At 43.5% G+C, this 25,000-nt stretch overlaps 3 protein-coding genes across 5 annotated transcripts in view; 1 reads left to right on the top strand and 2 right to left on the bottom strand.

The window, feature by feature from the left end:
- Window positions 1-70: 70 nt before the first annotated feature.
- mea1 (male-enhanced antigen 1) lies at window positions 71-8,775 on the bottom strand. 2 transcript variants are annotated; one of them, XR_006023432.1, is made up of 5 exons: window positions 8,667-8,775; window positions 8,046-8,354; window positions 5,190-5,298; window positions 719-1,646; window positions 71-581 (listed from the first exon to the last, which is right to left on the bottom strand). XR_006023432.1 is itself a non-coding variant. In XM_042066524.1 (4 exons), the coding sequence occupies exons 2-4, from the start codon at window positions 8,322-8,324 to the stop codon at window positions 1,483-1,485; spliced, it is 552 nt and encodes a 183-aa protein (XP_041922458.1). In that variant the 5' UTR covers window positions 8,325-8,354; window positions 8,667-8,775; the 3' UTR covers window positions 71-1,482. The 2 variants fall into 2 exon arrangements, 1 of the variants encoding a protein (XP_041922458.1); XM_042066524.1 differs by having other exon boundaries at window positions 71-1,646.
- A 251-nt stretch (window positions 8,776-9,026) lies between these two features.
- dnph1 (2'-deoxynucleoside 5'-phosphate N-hydrolase 1) lies at window positions 9,027-14,883 on the top strand. The gene is made up of 4 exons (XM_042066527.1): window positions 9,027-9,329; window positions 9,814-9,885; window positions 10,356-10,466; window positions 14,249-14,883. The coding sequence occupies exons 1-4, from the start codon at window positions 9,194-9,196 to the stop codon at window positions 14,365-14,367; spliced, it is 438 nt and encodes a 145-aa protein (XP_041922461.1). The 5' UTR covers window positions 9,027-9,193; the 3' UTR covers window positions 14,368-14,883.
- A 6,709-nt stretch (window positions 14,884-21,592) lies between these two features.
- dlk2 (delta-like 2 homolog (Drosophila)) overlaps window positions 21,593-25,000 on the bottom strand; it is a 40,398-nt gene continuing 36,990 nt past the window's right edge. For both annotated transcript variants that reach the window (XM_042066485.1, XM_042066486.1), the window contains exon 6: window positions 21,593-22,969. In XM_042066485.1, the coding sequence (XP_041922419.1) occupies window positions 22,093-22,969 (877 nt within the window). In that variant the 3' untranslated portion in view covers window positions 21,593-22,092. The remainder of the gene's footprint in view (window positions 22,970-25,000) is intronic.

Genomic DNA, 25,000 nt, shown 5'->3' with positions numbered 1-25,000 from the left:
CAGATGAACGTCTGCCCCCTGCCCCACCCCCCGCGGGCTTGGTCCCCATTTGACACTAACCTTAAGCTGCTTTCCAGGTTATATGTACATATGTTGTACTTTTATTAGGTAGAGCATTACATAGTATGAAAGTCATATTTTGTACAGATGTTCATGTATGTACAGAACAAAAATAAAGTCAAAAACAAAAGACTTTACAGGCAATGAAGTGTTTTTGATCTGCATGTGGCATGGGCCAGTATGGGAGACACAGACACACTTTCAATAGCACACAGAGGACTGACCAGCACACACACACACACACACACACAGGACTGCACTCCCACACTTACATTTGAGAATTAAAATGCACACAAACACTTACATGATCACGTCAGCAAACACTCCGCTTGACGTACTTGTTAACATCAACTAAGTTTAGTGATGCCCTTGTGCAACACAGATCACTTTGAATTAAGACTTTGGTCAGGCAGGTACTGCAGGTATTTAGATGGAACTTGTTTTAAAAAGTAAAAGGAAAGTGTTCTACTCCAGCTGTGTAGCACTGGACACCTGCCCATGTAGCGCACACACACACACACCTGCCCATGTAGTGCACACACACTCTCCCTGCTCCGTGGACACCTGCCCATGTAGCGCACACACACACACTCACACAAACACACACTCTGCCTCTTCCTGCTCCGTGGACACCTGCCCATGTAGCGCACGCACGCACACACACACACACACAGGGCTAGTCTCATGCCAACAGCACCATCATATTAACCTGCTCTAGACATTTTTAGTTTTTCCATAGGGATTTCTAATGCAGTTCCAGATGTGTCATTCAGCACTCATCATGATGGTGGCGGAGGGCTCCTGCCTCTCCCTGCTCCGTGGACACCTGCCCATGTAGCGCACACACACACACACGCACAAACACACATGCACACACGCACTCTGCCTCTCCCTTCTCCGTGCGTGTGCAGCGCGGGCCAGGAGGAGGTTTGAAATGAGGTCATGAGCTGAATGTTATGAAATGCTTATTATGAATGTTGAGATGGGGGGGAGGGGGGCGCTCATTTCCTCATGGATATTATGGGATGTTCTCATGTCCTCGTGGACATTATGATTTCAGCAGAAGCTCTTCAACTTCGTCTCGTATAACGAGATCTTTGCATGGACGGTAAGCCGCAATCGTGTTTTTTTCCACTCAACAGTCTGGTCTCAATTATGTTCTAGTCTCACAATTATGTTCTAGTCTCACAATTAGCTGAATGGATCCTCCATTTGAAGACACAATTCTAAGATTTATTTTCACCTTTCTGTTCTGATCAACATTTTATCAAGAAAGTTAAATTCCTCCTCAACATCTCATAATCTCAGTAACTCCTGGACAATTGTCTTTTACGCAGAGGGAATAGCGAGATGAAGTGTGTGTAGCGGAGGTGTGTGTGTGTGTGTGTGTGTGTGTGTGTGTCCAGCCGTGACGTCCACTTCTCACTTGCGCTCCAGTGGAAGCTCGGCAGCGCTCTGCCGGGTCTGCAGCGTCTGCTGGACCATGTCCTTCCACTGGTCGTCGGAGATGTCCTGTGCCCAGGGAGGGATGCCCAGCGAGGGCAGGTTCACGGCAGCCATGGTCCTCTTCACCAGCTCCACGTGGTCTGCGGAGCGGAGAGTGAGCACACACTGGATTAGGGGTCACAGTTTAGTGAGCACACACTGGATTAGGGGTCACAGTTTAGTGAGCACACACTGGATTAGGGGTCACCTGACTAGTGAGCACACACTGGATTGGGGGTCACCTGACTAGTGAGCACACACTGGATTAGGGGTCACCTGACTAGTGAGCACACACTGGATTGGGGGTCACAGTTTAGTGAGCACACACTGGATTAGGAGTCACCTGATTAGTGAGCACACACTGGATTAGGGGTCACAGTTTAGTGTAGACACTGGATTGGGGGTCACCTGACTAGTGAGCACACACTGGATTAGGACCAGTAGGGCTGCACAATTAGTCGATTTGCAATCAAAATCGAATGCAGTTAGAAAACTGCAGAGGCTGCCTCAGTGCGCGACTCTGTCTCAATCGGTAGTATTTTTTTCATGTATAGGATTTTATTTTCATGTCATCCTTCTGTGACAGACAGTGAAGCTCTTCTAGTATGAGTGCTACATCAAAACATAATGACAAACATTAGTATTGGGGTGAGGGGTGATATTGTATTATTTCATCGCATGGGGGGGGGGGGGGGGGGGGTTGAAGCCACAGAGTAAAAGGTCAGTTCAGATTAAAAGGGGAAGTGTTGTTGGAGCAAACATTTGACATTTTGGGTTTCCTTGTTCCCTTTCTAAGCTAAATAAGCACTAATATAAGGCCACGTACACTCCATGAGCCTATTTCAAATCAGCACTAATATAAGGCCACGTACACTCCATGAGCCTATTTCAAATCAGCACTAATATAAGGCTACGTACACTCCAGTGGCGATTGCTGCTCTTTGGAACAGGGCAAGCTCTGATAAAAATGGTCAATTATTAAATTAATATAATTAAGGTGCTATATTGTTCTTTGAGGGCAAAAATGACCCCAAAACCCAGAATAGGCCAAACAGTAGGCTATAGAGTTGGCATGGCAGACATGGCATAATGTAGCCTACACCGTTATAGCGCGCTACCAGAGAATGTCTAATAGGAAGAGAATTGGCACTGTCTCGTTACTTCCGGTTTCTGGACTGGTTGCAGTTCCTCCTGAGATTCCACTTTAGGGCGCTCGCAGGCGAGTGCAGAATGCATGGAGGTCTATGGAGCTTTACCCCTCAATATCCACTTTTCTCTGGATATAATTTTGAGTAGTAATTTGAATGTTGCATTCGCTAGGAGAGGCAAAGAAAATAGACACTGTTGATTGTTATATTTTTTGAAGTCACGTAAGTCTTCTAAAAAGCCTTTCAAATATGTCAATGACTTCATTCATTAGCACAATGCTAGCGTGATATGGGCAACAACGACCCAACTTGTAAGAAATGAAAAGGACATAAGTACTCGTTCATTCAACTTTAGATCTAAAATCTATATTGAACTTGCATAAACTACAATAAAAATCTACGATTCTTCCACGACAAGCAGGTGAAAGATACATTTAGCCGTCTAGCTCCATAGACCCCCATTCAACCTGCACTCGCCCGCGATCACCCCCAGTGGAATTCTAATGGAACTGCAACCAATGTCGATACAATGAGGCTTAAAGGGGTGGTTCAGGATTTTGGACATAGGACCTCATTTCCAAGTAAGCAAGTGTGATATTTATCAGTGGAGACCGTTTTCAGCACGTTTCATCCAGTCCTTCTAATTGCAGAGTTCGCAGGTGCTAGGCTAGCGCAAGTCAACGGTATGTGCTAGCCTGCCACTAAAAACAGTCTTACCTACTCCAAAGGACACTCGAGGCAAATTCCAGACAATCGATGTAAATGTCTGTGTTGATAGAATAGTGTAAGAAATACAACTACCCTCGCATCGCGTTGCAATAGTTATACTTTGTTCCCTGAAGTTGGTAGTAGTCATTTTGCATCTCAGCGGCGGACTGATATTACCAAGGCTACTACTAGGCATCCCCATTGGAGTGCGCTTTACTGTTTACTTTTTGGCGCAGTACTACTAACTGGAGCAAGTATAATTCCGCCGCTGCTAAGACACTAGTCCCTCAAAATGTAATGCGATCGTTGAAATGCAAGGATAGAATAATGTTAGAAATAAAACTATCAATACAGACATTTACATCGATAGTCTGGCGTTATAATTTATTTGCCTTGGGTGTACTTTGGAGTGGGTAAGACTGTTTTTAGTGGCAGGCTAGCACATACCGTTGACTTGCGCTAGCCTAGCACCTGCGAACTCTGCAATTAGAACGACTGGATGAAACGTGTTGAAAACGGTCTCCACTGATAAATATCACACTTGCTTACTTGGAAATGAGGTCCTATGTCCAAAATCCTGAACCACCCCTTTAATAGAAAGTGCCAAGGCTCTCCGTAGACGGGCTCTGGCGCTACCTAACTTACCTAAATACACAACTGAGACAAAGGCAAGTCACAAACTCTGTAACTCCACATTACGGTTTTATTTACATTATGCTATTTACAAAGACAAATAGAAACCGAGTGTATTGCTCCCAAATTATGAGAATTTTAGCTGCAACTTGCCTTGCCTCTCGACTTCACCTGCCAACACTAACGTTAACGCATCCCTTGAACTTGAACCACTTCCTGTCAGATCGCGCCATATGCTGTCAATCAAAAAGAGTCCAGCCTCTATGACAGTTCCTCCAATCATCATATAGAAGCTCGGCGTCCGGGCCCTCCCACTGTCCCATTCACTCCCAGAGACGCCGGGCTTCCGTGGAAATGACGATTTTGTGGCGCTTAGTGCTAACCTGACCCTAGCCAGATGAATGTCGTTCCGCTTAGCTCCGCCTAGCTTCACTCACATCCATCTGGGACCTCTTCCATTGAGAGTGATTTCTCCAACCAACTTTATGGTTTAGCCAATCAGGACGCAGGGCGGGAGTTTCATAGATGTGACATAGCGTAGAAGCGACTGAGTCTGTTATTAGCGTCACGGGTTGGCTTCGATGTGAGTGGTTGAAGTAGCACGTCAATAGATGACGGACAAGTGGCTTATTCAATCATATGCAAGCATTTTTTGATTAGGCCCAGCCTTCTGAAGCAACACTTCAATGGATCGGTTCCAGATGGATGAGTGGAGCTAGGCGGAGCGAAATTCATCTGGCTATTGCCAGGTTAGCTTAGTGCTGACTTGTCCAATAAACGTGTAGCTTTTCTGCACTGAGATCAGCCCACTCTGTAGTGCCATTGAAAGTCCAGTGAAGCCGAGCGTCTATGGGTTTTTTGCATGGGTTTTTGATGGATCGTGTCGTCACAGCAATGTATTACGGGTGCGAAATCATTATTAAATCATTATTCATGAAATCATTATTGCTGAACAAACTAGCCATGAAGATGAACATGTTTTCAGCATGTTCTAGTTGGAATAGTAGGCTAAAAGCTAATGTAATAGTGTTATTTGATGCGATTTCCCGTGATATTTTAGAGGAGGCTGAGCTTCCCCTGTAGTCTTAGAGCAATCGCCTCTGGTACACTCCATGAGCCTATTTCAAACTGCTACAAAAACTCCGGGCATCTCACCAGCGTCCATGGGGATGGAGGCTCGACTGCTGTTGGCAGCCGCGCCCTCCGGGTCGTCTTCATCATCGCTGTCGGGAGCGGGGGGTTGGGGCAGGTGCAGACCCATCGCCTGAAACACGGACAACGTCAGCGCAGTACAGCTGGCTTCACTTCAGCCCTCCAAGTCAAATAAAATGAAATCCGTTAACAAAAACAACACGATCCCAGAGTGACCATTTGCAACAGGGAACCGGCGAGGAAGCTCTGCCACATTAAAGCTGCAGTTGGCAAGTCTGCCACATTAAAGCTGCAGTTGGCAAATCTGACAGATTGAGGGGATTTAGCCAAAATTTGGAATGTTTACAACTCTCATGCCCCTCCCCCACTACCACCGAGCACCCTCTCATTGAGTTTGTGCTCGTCAGTGCGCACCAGACTGTGATTGACCGTCAGATCTCACACAGCCCTGCTCTGATTGGACCAGAAGAACCGGGAGTTCTTGCTACCTGGATAATTTCAGTGAATATTCTTAAGGTGAGATGAACATTAAACGTCACTGTGTTCGGTGGGTTGCTAACTAACGACATCACCTACTGGCCAGCTAGTTACAGCTGTTGAACAATCTCAATAGAATTTTCGTGACGATAATCCTTTTCAATGAAGTATCCCTTAACGTTTTTCCTTAACTAAAGAAACAATTTAAGGTATTCTGTGCAACACCCTTAAATAAACCCCTTAAGGAGAAAATAAGCCTTAAGGGTCATACTTCATGGGGAAAACTTATGGTGTTTTGTGTTTACCCTCACTATGCCTCGCAGTGGGGGTGCGTGCGTGTGAAAAAAGTCCCGTCTGAAACACTGTCGCGCGGCGCAGCGTTCCAAACGTTGTGTAATCAAATACACCGGTATGGCGTTATATCATAAATAATATCATAACGAAAATATACACCGGTATACCGCCCAGCACTACCTTCCATATACAACTAAACACAGATGTTAAAGGTCTTGCTTAAGTGGATTTTTTTAACATTATTATTTTATTCTATCTAATTTGCACTTTCAGAAATAAGAGATGCTGTAGGGCTATTTATAATAATAATAATAATAATAATAATAATAATAATAATTTATAGCTGATTGTCTTATTTTGTTTACAAGTTACACGAATCTGGGTACTTATTGTACTGTTTAGCCTACATCTTTGGACATTAGGCTGTTGCAGATAGCCAGTCCCTCCAGGATTTTGTGAGGATTTTTTGAGATTGTTGCGATCTAAAATGCCTGATTTCGCGACAACTTTTCTAAAAAATTGCGATGGAAGTTGCGGTGTTTTTAGCTGTTTTTTGCGAAGAAATTGCGAGAGGAAGTGAAAATTGCAAAAATAGTTTTTTAATTGAGGGTAATTAAGGTTAGTAAGACCAAAATTACACGAATCATCTTGATGCTTATTAAAAAGGATAAGTAAAGGTAAATAGTAAGGGTTACAGAAAATCAAAGTAGGCCTACTTTATTTGTGTAAATACTTTGACTAGGGTAATTCACAAAGCAGTATAACCTTTCGTAGAACTGTCCAAAAAAGACAGCCCCCTAAAGAGATGGCATAATGTCATATGTTTCAATACATTCATATATGTTGTAATTCATATTAACTTCATATCTTTTTAATAATTCATATTCTGTGACTTGCATAATTACTAATAGCCAACTAAGTATCTAGTAATTTCATATTGATTTAAACTATTAGACTACACTTTTCTTTAATGTTTTTACATTGGTGGTGTGTAAGTCTAATTGACTGCCTGCCACTTTAAGGACGTGAGAGTAGCGTAACATATCCAAGTGGATTGGAACACTTGCATCTCACTGTGTTCGGCTACGACTGGAAATAACTTTTTGCATAGTGCATTAAGATATGTGGATAGAATTCGGGATGTTTTCTATGTCATTAGTTAAAATAAATGTTAAATATAAATGTAAAATAACTCGTATGAAATCATTCTTGGATCATAGAAGAGGTAAATGTCTTACAATGTTATTAATTTCTATGATTTTGGTAGCACTGCACTACACAAACTGAGCCCACAAGCTAGCAAACATGACACGAGCTAAAAGGACATCTCCAGGTGTAAACGTTTGCCAATGGGTTGCATATTGTAGCCTACTCAAATGTCAGTAAACCAAGTAGGCCTTAATTAACTTACTTTCATAGCTTAGGCAGGTTAGCAACACTAGGTTGAGATGACAGATGCAAACAAAGCAGATCATTAACGTTAGCCTTCTATTTATTGTCATCAAAACTGCAGAGGAGTGAACAAGTTATAGGGCAGTCTCTGGTGTCTGCAGAAGTGAGTGTGGCATCTGAGTCAATATTCTGCGCGAGGGGCTGTTGTGGTAGGTGAAATTTCACGGGGAAACCATGATGATTGGTCAAATTTGCATAAAAGTTGCAGTGTTTGGACAAAATTGCGAGGTCGCCCAGAATTCACGAGGATTTGCTGAATTTGCTTTAATTTTTGCGATCGCAACATCGCGAATTCCTGGAGGGACTGGATAGCTCAGGGAAGAGACTGTATGACACTAGGTGGTACAGCCTGAGACATGCACAATTAAAAAAAAATGCTTTCTGCATTTTTGTTTTGCTTTTCCCTCCATTGTACCGAACCGTGATGTCCGAACCGAGGTATGAACCGAACCGTGACTTCTGTGTACCGTTACACCCCTAGCCTACCACGAACAAGACGTGACAAGTGGTACACACACATCAACTAAAAGGCCCGATCAACAGCCAGCTTCTAAGGTTAGGTCAAGCAAGCCGAAGAGACACGAGTAACGACTCCGAATCCACATTTCAGTTGCTATGTCCAGTCAATTTCCTCACCTGTATTCGTTCCTGGACATCTTGAATCTGGTCGGCGTGTGAGCCCGCGTCCTCGGGTTGTTCGGTGGGCACCGACACCATTCCATCCGGGTCTTGGTTGAGGGGCTGGTAGTAGTAGCCTCCGTTGTCTTCATCCTCTTCGTCAGGGGCACCTGCTTCATCTTCCTCCATGTCCTCTCCGCTCCACTCCTCGGGCACGGCTCCTCCGTCGGAGGGACGGTCGTGTCCCAATTCCTCCTCGGAGTTCGGAAGAATTCTTTCAGGACCCATGACTTCCATCCACGGGCTCTGGGGTCTCAGCCGACAGCTCTAAACACAAAGCAGGGAGAGTCGACAGCCACAACAACGGCGACACGAGAACAGTGAGTTAGCGCGGCACTTGCAGAGTAAAGAATTGGACACTTTCATTATTCATTACAGTTCAACGACTGACCAACCGGTGTGAACGGCTACTCGACATGTTGGCTAGCGATAAGTCACTGAGCTAGTAACTAAGCTAGCTTGACACAATCAGTAAACAGAGCTCCATCAGGGAGCGACATGGCTGTACAACGGGAACGTGCAGGTTTATGTACAAGATAATATGCCAAGCATTTCAAATATTACATGTAAAATCCTCACCTCTTGCGTTTGTTTTCTGTATTATCTGTCAAAGGTTTTCTGCAATGACACTTCCTCAGTCAGTGTTTGCTTCCTGTGTAGAGCGGAAAAGGAAATTGGTCAGCATGAATGTGTTTGTCAGCTGTCATCTTACATGGCTCCGCCCCATCTGGTGTTAATTTAGTTCATCTCTATGGCAGTTACCAATTAACTAAATATTTACCAGTTTCTTTAAATGAACGCTTTAATTTCCATGCATTCCTAGACTAAACAGTATGTATTCAGTCAATCTTTCCCCCTCCATCGAAAGGATATGTGGAGGATGTTAATCAGAATGGACTCTCTATACCGCCACAAGAGGGCGCCACCGGATTAAACTTTAGGCGTGACGTCGGGGAAGGGGGCGTTCAGGAAAACGGTACCGTTTTGGCGCGTTTTCGCTCGCGTAGACTTGATTTTGAACCTCACATAGTGCGGCGGAGTGCAGTAGTTGGTCTTTTGGTAAATCTTCTTTTCAGCCTTATTTACATCCATCTAGAACTCTGAACATGCACATATACTTCTGCGGCAGCATACGAGGAGGCAGAGATGACGTGGCTTTATATCAAAAGATTGTCAAAAAATGCCAGCAGTATGGTACGGTTCTAACGGTGCATGTGAGCCACGGTCACCTCACTGAAAAAGGTAACTTGAACGATTTTAGGAATAGGAAAGTTTTTTTTTTATTCATATAAAATACATTATGGTTGATAGTGCCAGTCTTGTCCTTGAAAAAAGGAACTGCATATGTTGAAGTACCATGCGATCATATTTTAATGTCCAAAATATTGCATTTCTGCAGTAAAATGTTGTAGGCCTACTGTGTAGTGTAGTGCAATGCAATTTTTCATGTCCAAAATATTGCATTTCCCGTTTTCCTGTTTTGATATTCAGAAAACTGCGGTTTTGGCACTTGAAGTAGTACAGTTTTGTAAGGGTGTTGCTGTTGCAAGTTACAGTAAACACATTGTTGATTTTGGTAAACATGTGGCCAGCTTGTGGTAAATCATTTATTTATAATTTCATTGGACTTTACACAGCTATTAGTATTGCAGCATCCACCCGAGCTTCAAGACTTGGTTACAGAGATTACATTTGCTTAATCATTCTCCCAAACATCTCCCTTCAGGTGAAGATGCGTCACTTGAGGGAGACAAGGCAATCCATGACCGAGACATGAAGTGGCTAACAATGAGCGATGGTGAGAGAGCTTCTGGAAATTCTGCTGATTTACTGACATCAGAAAGGTTCTGAATAACACACCTCTGGAAGGTTGGCCATAATCTGATAGGCAATAATGACAACAATAACAACAACAACCACAACATGTCTGGTTGGCCATAATCTGATAGGCAAGAATGACTCCAAATAGACAACAACAACAGCAGCAGCAGCATGTCTGGTTTATTAGCTATACACTGTGTACACAACCATGTGCTCTGCCACACTCAAATGCATACATCTGCACACACTCACACACACTTGAAAACACTAAACTAGGCCTATCCCCACCCTGTCTCCCAACATACACACATACAGTGCAGCCAATTGTCATAATTACAGAGACATTTTACTGAGATTACATTAATGTGTGTTCCATTTACTCTTCCCTCTCTCCTTCTCTCCTCCTCTCCACCCTTCTTTCCTTCTCTCCTCCTCTGCTCTCCCCAGTCATCGTAGCGGAGGTGACCCAGCCGTCTCTGGGTGTGGGTTATGAGCTGGGTCGAGCGCTGGACATGCAGAAGAAGATCTTCTGCCTCTTCAGACCGTCCTCAGGCCGAGGTATCACCTCCCCCCCTCGCAGCAACATCAATCAATCAATCAGTCAATCAATCAATCTATCGACTAATCAAGCGATGTTTATTTCTATTCATAGGTGCCACCTACGTCACTATCAAATAGAACGCCGCCATATTCATGACCCATTTCGCCCAGTATGGCCGCCTACACTGCACATTTGAATGAGAGAGAGAGAGAGAGAGAGATATGTGGAGAAAATTTTAATTTTAGGCTCCGATCCTTATTTGTTACCCCCAGATTTATTTTGCCCCTTATTATCTGCCCCAGGCTTGCCCCAATTGGCTTTCCACGATATATCTACCTTGTTCATAACCCCTCCCCGTACAGTGGGGATAGCTTGAAGGCATTCAAGAGTAGGGGAGCGCCTGGACGATTGAAACACGGGACGAATTAAACATTCCAGTTTTCTCCCCGAGTGTATAGGCTAATGATGATAGACAGACGTCCTTCCGTCAAAACATAGAGCATGTTAACCTTCTATCAGCCAAATATCTTCCTGCTATGTCATTGTATCACGGAGTTATACACGAGTTTTGATACACAAAAGTAAACTTCATTAGCGGTTACATTTTTTTGATTATTAATGAGTGTTTTTCATTTAAAGGTTCGACTTAATGCTTATTCGGTAGACCATTTAGTGTTCTCCACAATCCCAGACTTTCATATCGCATGCTTGTTTACATGGAAAGCAAAACAAGCTATAGTGATATATGTCGTCCCGACCAGGCTGTAACTTCATGTATTTTAATTAAATGTACAAATATCTGTGTTTAAACAATCATTTATGGAGGTGAGACATGGAAACACAGTTTTAGGAAGATGAAAATACATTTGGGCCCACCAGGCAGGGGGTCGAGTTTCCCCATGTTATCCTATGGAGACTGACGGCCGGTGGGTCGTTAAGTCTACTTATTTGGATGTGCCGTGGCCTAACCCACGATATTTAAATACCTAGTGAAACGACATTTTCAACAATATAGCCTAAACATGATATAAATGGGAAAGCTTACCGTTCTAGTTATAAACATGGCAGAATCATCCACAGGGCATGATATTTCAAAAAGCGCTTTATACACGCTTCACGATGATGGCAATGAGTTGTTATCAGACATGCACGAAGACGTAGCCTATAGCCCTGCAACAATCTATCTAAAATAACACCTATTCATGATATGTAGTAAACATTTTGAAATTATGGGACGTTAGCGTACGTGGGACGTATAGTAGTACATCGCTTAAACTGTATGTTTCATTCGTCCCATTATGTTGTTTCAACTGTCCCGACCAGCAGGGACGAATGAAACACGCACGTCCCACTTTTGCTGTAGCCTAATAATTCCGGTTTTGTTCAAAGCTGAAAATGCATTTGTATTTGACAGAGGACAGATGTAGGTCACTAGTGACCAAATATTAGCTTTCAGTGTGGTACAATCGGTTTGTAAATTACGTTTAATTAAAAAGTGTTTCAACTATCCCGGTGTTACATGGCAACTGGCACCCATTTTAACTGGCTGCGTTGATGACGTTTCTTTGACAGATGTAGCCGCTTGCAGATTTGTCACTTTCTGATGGAAACTGGAGACGAACAAATACAAATATGCATGACATATTTAAATGTCAAAATTGTCTGTAGTACGCTACATACACTGGACCATGAATATGCCACCAAAAAAATAAATACCCAAATAATAACTCCACGTGGGTATCGAACCTGCTTCCTAAATGAAACCTCCTACATGATAACCATTTATCTACGTACTTGCGCCAAGAACCAGCTAATAAATCATAGGGAAATTTACTTGACTTAGTCTATACAATTAGAAGAAGTCAGCTTATGATTGTAGCAAGTTAACACGGCTGATGGTGTTGTCTTGCTACAGCAGTTGCCCAAGCCAGTAGGTCTTCAAAGTATCATGGTTAAGTTTTCAAACATTTCACTGACTACTGGTCAGGCTCTCTGTGGCCACCTAGTATCTGTAGCCTAAATTTAGGAAGCATTGCTGGTCTAAAAATAAATAAATAATAATTAAAAAAAAAAAAAAAAACGTGTGATGAGGAGGATTGAACCCATGTCGACTGCGTGAAAAAGCGATGTAAAGGCATTAACCTATTGCACCACAGGAGAAGCACCAACTTGTAAATTGGGAAATAAAGTATCAAAAAAACATCAAACCCATGTTTACATGTCAGCAACATTAACGTTAATAGCCTATAAGCCTAAGAGTTTTGACTCTCCCTGTGCTCAAAGTTTGTGTAAAATATGGACACGTTATAGACTTCTCCTGCCCATTGCAATGTGCGTTTCAATGCCTGTGTTTCATGAACTGAATTCTTAAAAGAATAGGCTGGACAACTTTTAAAAGGATACACAATTAGGCAACACATTTTAATTTAATTTATTTGCTGACGTTCATGTGGCTCTACAGACACTTCAGGTAGGGGCGGCCACAGCCTAACCTCAGTGAAACGTTTGTAAAACTTAACCATGATACTTTGAAGGCCTACTAAATGGCTTGGGCAACGGTAGCATGATAACATGATAACAAGTGGATAGACGCTATTCTATACCAAGAAAACAGGTAAATTCATTACGTTTTTAGCTTCTTTTTTTTTTATTACGGAACTAGACACTCTAACACACCTTATATGTGATTTTGGGAACTCTGTGATGAATGCAAATGACATTTTTTTTACATCCACTTTGGGTCGAATCAGTGACGCATGCACGTCAGCTCAAAACCAGGCCATTTTCGTGGGTCTATCACTAGGTGGCAGTCTCGCCAGGCTTTGTAGGTCACTTCCCGGAAACTTTACAGGCAACACTTCATATTTCATGAAAGACGTTATATCTCCATTTCTAGAAAAAAAAACAGGGATTTTGATGAAAACTAGCCACTGTTTAGCTTGGGATTTCTCAGGAACAGAGGCGTGGAGAAATACACGGTTTGCACCCACTGAGAGCTTAAAGTCTCACCTTTCAAACGAGCCATTGTATGTGTTCATAGCTATAACACAGAATATGCGGTGGCTGTACAAAAATCATCAACAATGGTCTAGATTGCTGGCACTCTAGGACAAAGCTTCCGAAAACAGCTTGGCATTCAATGAGTTAAGAACACTTACCAACTGTCCCTCTACCAGCTCCTCCAACCCCAGCACGGATAATAGATTAACCAAACGTGGCAGTACAACCATCCTTGCCATGCTGCGGTTGGAGGAGCTGGTAGGGGGGCAGTTGGTAAGTGATCTTAACAGTTTTCTGTAATAAACTCCGGGTTCGCTAACTACGTTGTTGGTGCTTCGTTTTATGTGTAGGGACCCTGAGCAAGCTACTGACGAGGTTTGGTGCTGTTTTGAACAATATTACTGGTTAAAAAATGCTACATGGGAAGCGTTTCGCTCATGGCCCTTAGCAATGCCACTGTTTGCGATTTGGGGCTATAGTGTATACCGGTAAAAGCTCTGTAGTGGTTGATCAACAAAATATTCTGTCTCCACGACTTATTTGATGTGTTTGAATGCAGAAAAAGATCCTGGGGTCAATTTTTGCTGGAGTTACATTTTAACCGAGTCCTACAAACTACCAGCTCACAGAAAAAATAGCTGTATTAAGTGAGTGCCCTACAAACTACCAGCTAGCGGGAGGGAGAGAGGGGGAGAGAGGAGGAGAGGGAAAGAGGGGATGAGGTGAGAGATGGGTGAAGAGGTGTGTTCTCCTCCTGACTGCCCTGTCCGTGTTCTCCTGTTCTCTCCTTATTCTGCAGTGCTGTCAGCCATGATCCGCGGGGCCGAAGACGGTTCCCTGTTCTACGTCAGGGACTACACGGAAGACGAGGTGGAGCGCGTTCTAGAGGAGTTCTTCAGCGGCCTGGCCAAGAACTAAGTGGAATCTGCATCGGAACCTTCCGTAGCACCTAGAGGGGTTCCGTGTCTCTGTGGAGGGATGTTGGTTTGTAGCTCAGACTGGAAACAGCAGGCTTGTGACGGAGAAGTGGTCAGTTTGGTCTTCTGACCAGACCTCATTTCTGTGATGTAGTACTCTACACTTTGGCCAGTAGATGGAGTTTAAAGGGCTTGTATGGTTTAACAGCCTCTTGGCTGGCATCACACACACACACACACACACACACACACACACACTTACATGTCATTGTTTGTCACATCCACCATATATGTCATTTAAACATGTACAGCACATGTATGTTACATAAGCATTCCAAATGCTTCCTGACATTAATGTAAAGTATGGGTGTTAAGACAGGTGTGTGCACCTGTCTGCCTTAATGCTAAGGACCGTCAATAGTGACACCGGTTTCGGTGAACTTTGGTAGTGGTTGATAATGAATGATTCATATTCTGTAGACTTTGATAATAAAAGATTTCTGTTTGTTGGAGCGTCTGAGGTGACATTTGGCGTGTTTGTTTGTAAACCCACTTGAACAGGTTCCAGCGTGGGGGGGGGTTATAAGGGTTATAGCGTGCGGCTGGTTCTGGACTGAATGGGGATGTGGGCCATCACAGAGATGAGAGGGACTGAACAGGGATATATAAGGGTTATACCCTCACTTAATCAGTTAGTTACAGTATACCCTTACTTAATCAGTTATACCCTCACTTAATCAGTTAGTTACAGTATACCCTTACTTAATCAGTTAGTTACAGGCAGGGCTGTAGTCAAGACCACCTTTGTCGAGTCCAAGACAAGTCCAAGACCAGGACTAGTCGAGACCAAGTCAAGACCGAGTCCAAAGAGGTTCGAGTCCAAGACAAGACCGAGTCCAAAAAGGTTCGAGTCCGAGTCAAGACCGAGTCCAGGATAGGAAAAAAAGTCTTATGCATGACAGTATCAAGACAATCATTTTGGGTTATTATTATTATTATTATTATTATTATTATCTAAAAGCAAAAACAGTGTGAACACACCCAGGATGTGTAAGTGTAGCCATTCCCCTTCTCCTCCAATATTATTATAGGGCTGTCAAACGATTAAAAATATATATTTTGAAATGAATTCATCTCGATTAACCGCAATTAAAAAGTTCCTAAAGACTAAAGCTTCTTAAATGGCATATTAAATACAACATAAATCACAAAATTAATGAGTAACCACAAAGGTAAAAGTAAAACACTTTTATATTATTTAAATGATAATACTGACACAGTAATTGTGTTTTAAAGTATTCATTTCTTAAGAAATACACATTTGATGCTGTTTAACTCATTTGTAAATGGTGCACTGTCACTTTAAGCCCATTGTGGCCACGTTCTCATAATGATCTTTTTTTTACCAGCTCCATTGAAATATAGCCTATAGCTAATCCACAAGCTCTAATATTGTTTGTACCACATGTATTGCACAATATTAACAATGATAAGCATGATATTAAGTTGGTATAAACAGCTTTCATTCCTTTGGAAATAGAAGCATGTAATGACATGATGCTAGCTAGACATTTTCTCTACAGAACGCTGCATGACCGGACTCCTGCCTCAGTGGACTCTTGTCGCTCCACGTTGTCTTTTTCTCTCCCACACCCCACTGCACCTGCCCGGAGTGACTCATCAAATATAAATACATACTTCACTCTCATAAATATAAATACATACTTCACTCTCATAAATATAAATACATACTTCACTCTCATAAATATAAATACATACTTCACTCTCATAAATACACACAAACCAACTTGACTTGCGGGCTTCGCTCAATAACTCCATCAGAACTACAGGGACTCATGTCTGCAGCTTTAGGGGAGTTTAAACCATAGGGGCCTAACAGGGGCGTTTAAACCATAGGGGCCTAACAGGGGAGTTTAAACCATAGGGGCCTAACAGGGGAGTTTAACCCATAGGGGCCTGTGTATGGCTTTCCTATTGGCCCTGTCATGACTGATGAGTCTTGTAGACGCCACGTGGAGGGTCTTGTCTAAAAGGACTTTGCTCCTATGCTCCCATCACTGCTCCAATTCAGAGTCGATTTAAAGCATCCTGGACAGGAGGGGGCGCTCTAAGTCCACAGCAGGGCTCATTCAGAACACTGGGGGGTGTATGGTGTAGCGTGCAGGGTTCATTCAGAACACTGGGGGGTGTATGGTGTAGCGTGCTGATGCAACAGCCATCGTGCAGCCTTGTTATAAAAGCTGCAGTCTTACGCATCAGACATGAACTTCTGAACCCCCCCCCCCCCCCCAACACACACACACACACACACACAATCCTCACTGCGGCTGGTACTGGCATCTGCCCTCTTCACAGATTTACATTTACATGTATTTATTTGGCAGACACATTTAGCTTAAACACACACACATCCCCCATTGCGACTGGTGCTGCTATCTTCCCAATCTCCTCCACACACACACACACACACAGAGTGTGTCAGTGTGCCAGGCAGCTGATCTCGTTGGGCCAAAGTGGGACAGCACCGTAATGTGTCTCCCCTGAATGCAGCCAGACTGGAGCTCTGAGACAGCTGAGCGAAGAGAGAGAAAGATAGAGAGAAGGGAGAAATTAATTTTACTGTCGGAATCTTTGGAAGACATTTTATATAGTATATATACTCTTTTGATCCCGTGAGGGAAATTTGGTCATTTATCACAATCCGTGAATTAGTGAAACACACTCAGCACACAGTGAACATACAGTGAAGTGAAGCACACACTAATCCCGGCGCAGTGAGCTGCCTGCAACAACAGCGGTGCTCGGGGAGCAGTAAGGGGTTAGGTGCCTTGCTCAAGGACACTTCGGGGTTCGAACCGGCAACTCTCCGGTTACAGGTCTGGAGTGCTAACCAGTGGGCCACAGCTGCCCCTCGTTTTTACGTAAAATCCTGTAAATAATCCCAAGCAAGGTATGGGATATCGTGCCACTAGAGACTAGAGATAGGGTATGGGATATCGTGCCATTAGAGACTAGAGATAGGGTATGGGATATCGTGCCACTAGAGATAGGGTATGGGATATCGTGCCACTAGAGACTAGAGATATTTTATTTTCAGGTGCTCTGCGATATCATTGTGCTGCTGCGTCCATAGTACGTTCACAACGTTCCTTGATTATTACGATATATTCAAGAGTTTCGTCTTTGTCAGTTCACAAAACTTTAATGCATAAACTTCAGTATCAAAAATAGGAGTGACACATAACGACAACAAAAAACATACATCAAGTACATATCACCAATAAATTACATTAATAATTTAAATTCATGACAAGAAAGTCATTCTAATATTCATCATTCTATACAGACCTTCAAAATATACTTATATATATATATATATATATCAGTGCAAGACACACATTTTTGTTGACGATACAGTACAGTGTGTGTTTTTGTTGTTGTGTGTATTTGTCCTTTATAAAAAAGTACTACATTATGGTATGTTTTGTTTTTGTGTGTATTTGTCCTTTATAAAAAAGTACTATATGATGGTGGTACTGGTTATTATGGTATGTTCGCAGTATTACTGTTTATGGCAAAATGTATGAGAGATGTTCCACCATTATTGTAAAAACATCTGAATAACTAGAAAACAAACAAACAAATAACAAACCGCATTTTTCCATCACATGACATGGCAAGAGTCCCACAACATTGATCACAACCGACCAATCAGAACAAAGTATACAATCTTTCAAATGATGGCTAGTTTGTGAGAAACAAATCTGATTCACTCAGTTTGTGTGTAAGTTAATGTGTGTTTGTGTGTAATTCAGTCTTTGAGTGTGCAAGTCTATGGACTTTATAATGCACCCGGGGAAAGATGGTGCAAAGTGTGATGCAAGGCTTATTCTTATCTTACACTCAGTAAAGTGTTGATTTTTCACAAGGCTTATTCTTATCTTACTCTCAATAAAGTGTTGATTTTTCACAAGGCTTATTCTTATCTTACTCTCAATAAAGTGTTGATTTTTTATCTTACACTCAATAAAGTGTTGATTTTTTATCTTACACTCAATAAAGTGTTGATTTTTATCTTACACTCAATAAAGTGTTGATTTTTTTATCTTACACTCAGTAAAGTGTTGATTTTTATCTTACACTCAATAAAGTGTTGATTTTTTATCTTACACTCAGTAAAGTGTTGATTTTTCACAAGGCTTATTCTTATCTTACACTCAATAAAGTGTTGATTTTTATCTTACACTCAATAAAGTGCAGATTTTTTATCTTACACTCAATAAAGTGTTGATTTTTATCTTACACTCAATAAAGTGTTGATTTTTCGCCATGTGCTCCTCTTTTATTAAACCTTGCTCCCAGGGGTCTGGCACATGATCCAAAAAATCGCTATCTATCGGAAAAGTGCTTATCTCCACGTCAGGGGCCTCATTTATAAAGCGTTCTTACGCACAGATTTGATCTTAGACCGTGCGTACGCTCAAATCCATGCCAACGCTCAGATTTATAAAAAACGTCTTTGACGTGGAAAAGTGCTTATCTCCACGTCAGGTTCCAACTTGACGTACGACCATTTCCTTGTGGTAATGCCTGGGTACTGCAAGTAATGTGAGGTCTAAATGCGATCAAAATTCCAAGACCAACGATCTCATGTCTTTCTTTGCCATATGCATGATCAATATCAGAAGATTTGTAAAGACGTTTTTGGACGCAGCTTAATGTTTCATGGTTTAGCATAAAACTGCTAATGAGAACTATAGCCCACTTAAGAAAGTGAAAAAACGTATCGCTTACTTATTTCATAGTATCTAAAAAAACACCAAGACCTACGATAGAATGATTGAAATTTCTTACAGGTGATCTAGTATATTTAGTGTTCTCACCAATCTAATATTGACCATAAAATGTCCAATTGCCCTCGTTTAGGAGAGGAAAAGTACATTTGTGCCAGGGAGGTAGTGGTAAAATAAGAGGTGGGTGAACTATGAATTCTGCAATCTTCGGATTTTTTAAAAAGGCATTCAGAACATGTTTGATAATGGTGGATGTTATTGTACAGTATTGGGAATATAGGATAGTATTGGATAATACAGTTTTGAATGTTAAAAGTGAATAAAGGTGGATAAACTCTAATAAGAGGCGGGTAGGCCTAAACTCTATTTCTGAAATTTCAGAGGTGGATAAACTGCGTTTACTCGTGTTTAGCCTCCACTACATCCTAATTTGCGCTCATAGGCCTATTCCCAGTTTCGTAACAGAAAGGTAATATTTGAATGTAAGCTATACAATGTAGGCTAGAGATACACTATATCATATATAGCCTACACAACCAAGGGACGGAAGTTATCTTCTGAAAGCAAGGCATCTTCATATTTAGTGTTGCGTCGGAGTTGCGTATAGGTGCAGAGCGCGCACCTGTTTGCTTTTTTTGACTGGCAGTGCCCAAGATCAGATGACAGTACTGAGTTGAATAATGTAGACTAGAATATAAAGGTAGGCCTAAAGCAAACAATAAAGGACAATGTTTAAGCCATTGGACATTATTGAAAGAAAACGATAGCAAAGATATGCAGAATGAATGAATAATGACTGGCGAACTAGGCTACTTTTTCAGCAAAAACATAGCCTATCCTAAAAGAAACGTTAAGCCTACGTGACATATCACGCTTAATTTAGTCCTCTGTTTTGTAGACTAAATCAGCATATTACCCTGGGTCATATTGGAAACGTACAGTAGCCTACTGTACCATAACGTACAGGATTATGCTGTAGGCCTAGAGGTCTTTCCTTCATAAGGTAGGCCTACCCAATTTTTTTTTTTCTACAAAGTAGGCCTAAACATACTAAATGTTGATTATTTACATTACTGCAAGCAAAAGGAATGAAAGCGAGCAGAGGACAATGGACATAGATGCATACGATCTCTTTCCAGAAAGCTTTGCTGGAAAAAAACATAATTAGTTAAGCTATTCGAACTGACACATATAGGCTAGTTAACATCAGATGGCATAGGCTAGGCCTATACAATGTTTTCAATATATAATTTTACATAGGCTACAGCTTTTAGGCCATTGGTTTCATTAAAACATATGCTAATGATATTGATGAGGGGGTGTTTACAAGGCGGAGACCTAAAACCATCCGGCTGCGCACAAGTTGACGTTCATTTGTGATTTATAATGGGCACATCTGGAAGGGTGGCGTACGCACTTTTTTTTGTGCGTACGTTCGTGTTCTTTGAATCACACATACGATCATTTCAGAAATGATCTAAAATCAAATGAAGGATGGTTTCTACACAACCCTTTTATAAATGAGGCCCCTGGTCTATAGCGAAAGCACAGCTGAAGACGCACTGTCACGCGATGTATGCAACTCCTCTGCAGGATAAATATCCTTTTTTAGGATTTTAGGATTTGTATTTAGTCATTCGAACATTATTGGGGTAAGTGGGGTACGTTTGACCACATAATCATTAAATTAGTGAATATGGTCTGGCCATGTCTTTCATGTCAATAAACTTTACGCCTCTGACCATCCGTTTCTGATCGCCAAGATAGAGCCCTATAATTGTAGCTGTGTGTGTGTGTGTGTGTGTGTGTGTGTATCACTCAGTCAGTGTGTGTGTGTGTGTGTCTGTCACTCTTCACGTGTGAATGTCCCTGTGGTTCTGACTGAGAGAGAGGATGTTACAAACACCCATCCCCTTAATGTGTTGAACACAGCCCTGTGTGGTTCTGACTCTGAGAGGCTGTTACAGACACCAACACAGAGAGACTCTGTGAGACAGAGAGACAACGTTACAAACACTTTTCCCCTTAATGTGTAGAACGCAGCCCTGTGTGGTTCTGACTGAGAAAAAGACAGTTACATACACCCTTCCCCTTCACATGTTGAACGCAGCTCTGTGTGTGTGACTGAGAGAGAGGATGTTACATACACCCTTCCCCTTCACATGTTGAACGCAGCTCTGTGTGTGTGACTGAGAGAGAGGATGTTACATACACCCTTCCCCTTCACATGTTGAACGCAGCTCTGTGTGTGTGACTGAGAGAGAGGATGTTACATACACCCTTCCCCTTCACATGTTGAACGCAGCCCTGTGTGTGTGACTGAGAGAGAGGATGTTACATACACCCTTCCCCTTCACATGTTGAACGCAGCTCTGTGTGTGTGACTGAGAGAGAGGATGTTACATACACCCTTCCCCTTCACATGTTGAACGCAGCTCTGTGTGTGTGACTGAGAGAGAGGATGTTACATACACCCTTTCCCTTAATGTGTTGAACACAGCTCTGCATGGTTTTGACTGAAAGAGATGCTGTAACAGACATGCTTCCCCTTCACATGTTGAACGCAGCTCTGTGTGGTTCTGAGAGAGAATGTTACATACACCCCTCACCTTCTCGTGTTGTACATAGCTCTGTGTGGTTCTGAGACAGAGAGGATGTTACATACACCTTTCCCCTTCACGTGTTGAACACAGCCCTGTGTGGGTGTGGCTGAAACATCAGACTGCTCAACCAACCAGATCATTCTGGAGAGTTCTGAGGGGTAGCCCAAAATGTCCGCTCAAATTTGTCCCTCCCCTTTAGGTCCCCAGGGGTGTGGCTTCACACGGAATAGGGGCGGGCAGTCCACTCTGATAGGTCTGGGCGTTCCACACTGCGTGTGATTGGAGGTAGAGAGAGGAAGGGGTTGTGGCTTAGATGACCTCCGTGTTGAGTTTCTTCTTCTCTGGTTCAGTGGGGTCGGGGGGAGGCGGCTCCAGGAAGCTGATCTTACACTCCTGCTCAGGAGGGGGCGCCGAAGACCCCGTCTCCTGCACTCTCCCTCGCGTTGCTCGGCAGCCGCGAAACAGCTGGAGCGGGGAGGTTGCCGGTGACGGTGACGATGATGACGATGATGAAGAGGAGGCCGGGGGCGGGCGGCAGCGGCAGCGAGGGGCGCAGTGTTCCATCCAGTGGCCACGCAGCACCAGCGCCCCCGTCAGGCCGACCACCGCCAGCGTCACCCCCCCCAGCACCAGGAGCGTCACCAGCTGGGCCTGCGACAGCCCCCCCGCCCCCCCAGGCTGCGCCAGCACTTCCTTCACCGAGATCTTCAGCAAGCGGCCGTCGCCCCTGCCCCCTTCGTCCCCCGTGCCCCCCTCGCCTGCGTCCAGGGTGCGGTTGCCCCCCCGGCCCCAGGTGCCCTGCCTGGCCGTGGCGCCGCTGCTCTCTGGCGCCCCCTGTGGTGGGCGCCGGGGTGGCACCTGGCAGGTGGTGCCCGAGTAGCCGCCGGCGCACAGGCACAGGAAGGCGTCGACGCGGTCCAGGCAGCGGCCGCCGTTCAGGCACGGCCGGCTGGCGCAGTCGTCCAGGTTGGCGGAGCAGAAGCGCCCGGCGAAGCCCAGCGGGCACAGGCAGGAGAAGCGGTTGACTCCGTCCACGCAGGTGGCGCCGTTGGCGCAGGGCTGCAGCTGGCAGTCGTCCACGTTGGTCTCGCACCGCGGTCCGGTGAAACCCGCCAGGCACCGGCACGTCAGCACCGGAGAGAACCCGCCCAGGTCCTCACACAGACCGCCGTTCTTACAGGGAGACCTGGAACACAAACACACACACGTTTACATTTAGTCATTAACCTGGAACACAAACACACACCTTTACATTTAGTCATTAACCTGGGACACAAACACACATAGCTGACGTTTTTAGTTAACGTTAAAGTTGACTGATATATAGCAGGCACACTTTTATCCAAGCTCCTCTACGGGTCAAATGATTGTCGGTTGGTCATTGGTTACGTCACCACTGCTCCACTTTTTATCCAAAGCGACTTACAACAGTTAAAAGGGAAATCCGGTGTAAAATGGATTTTGGATATGTTTAGCTTATCTTATCATATGCTTAGCTTATGCTTAGCTTATCTTATCATATGCTTAGCTTATCTTATCTTATGCTTAGCTTATCTTATCATATGCTTAGCTTATGCTTAGTTTAGCTTATCTTATGCTTAGCTTATCTTCTGCTTAGCTTATCTTATGCTTAGCTTATCTTCTGCTTAGCTTATCTTATGCTTAGCTTAGCTTATGCTTAGCTTATCTTCTGCTTAGCTTATCTTATGCTTAGCTTATCTTCTGCTTAGCTTATCTTATGCTTAGCTTAGCTTATGCTTTCCCCTTTAAGGCATAATCAGGGCACAGGGCCTCTAGGATATTGCTAGTGCAGCAATAAGTGCTACATGGAATACCATAACAGCTCAAGAGATGCGAAGGGAAGGAGAAGAGGGGGGGTCAGGACAGGAAGTGCTAGATATAGTTGGTCAAGTATGTCCAGTTGGTGGTAACTGTAAAGTCTGTTTTGTGTGTGTACATGTGCTAGTATGTGTCTGTTTGTGTAAGTGTGTGTGTGTGTGTGTGTGTGTGTGTGTGTGTGTGCGTGCGTGCGTGCGTGTGTGTGAGCATCTTCTGTGCTGCAGATGGATCACGTTGTGCTCTGTGTGCTGCTGGAGGGCAGGTTGCCATGGCAAACATCCATGATTGCTGTACACAGGCATATGTGACATCTGCCAAGTGTGTGTTTGTAAACAAATAAGACAGGCACATGTGGGACAGGCTATATGTGTGTTTGTAAACAAATTGGGACAGGACAAGAGTGTGTTTGTAAACAAATAAGACAGGCACATGTGGGACAGGCTATGGGACAGGACAAGTGTGTGTTTGTAAATAAATAAGACAGGCACATGTGGGACAGGCTATATTTGTGTTTGTAAACAAATTAGAACAGGACAAGTGTGTGTTTGTAAACAAATAAGACAGGCACATGTGGGACAGGACAAGAGTGTGTTTGTAAACAAATAGGACAGGCACGTTTGGAACAGGGGCCTATTGCACAAAAGCAGAATTAAGACATCCGGGATAAGTTACTGAGCTGCGCTCAATGAATCCAAAACAAGAGCGTACAGGCTTAATTGGTTGCACAAAGACCAAGCCAGGATGAGCAGACACGGATTCATCAAGCCAGGTGAAACCTATCCTGGATAAGTGCGCGCTCACGGCTCCCTCAAATAGACCCCGCCACCGATCACAGATTCACTGATTCACCATGGCAACTAGCGGCTTCATTGCTTCTTCTACGATGTGAAGTAGGTAGCGATAGCCTTTTCACAACAGCAACAAACAGCAACACCTCTGTTTAGGAGAATATTGCAGCTAGTGCCGCGACCACCACGCGTGAAATGGTTAGGCACTCCCGTGACGTCACATTGTCGCATGACAGGTCAGGAATGGCGAGTATGTAAAAGTTAATTAATGATCACAAACGTTTAAATAATGACAGTGGGTCTAGGTATATGTGATAACAATGTGTAGTGGGCAGTGGAATAACTATTGGTTTCCGTTTGTGGTGACTGCTGACTGAGATAAGGGATGAGATTAAATAGATCCTGGAACTTAGCCTGGTCTGGAGCAGGTTAGCTCCACAGAATAAATCGCCATGGTAACTTATACCATAACATATCCTGCTGCCCCCTATCCCGCTTTTGTGCAACTGGATCACGGATAAATTGAGCCAGGATAACCAAGATATCCCGGCTTAATCCCTTATCCTAGTTTTGTGCAATAGGCCCCAGGA

Source organism: Alosa sapidissima, chromosome 16 (genome assembly GCF_018492685.1).
Source record: "Alosa sapidissima isolate fAloSap1 chromosome 16, fAloSap1.pri, whole genome shotgun sequence".
Lineage (NCBI taxonomy): Eukaryota > Metazoa > Chordata > Actinopteri > Clupeiformes > Clupeidae > Alosa > Alosa sapidissima.
The sequence above is the reverse complement of the archived record's forward strand: the minus strand, read 5'-3'. Positions and strand labels throughout refer to the sequence as shown.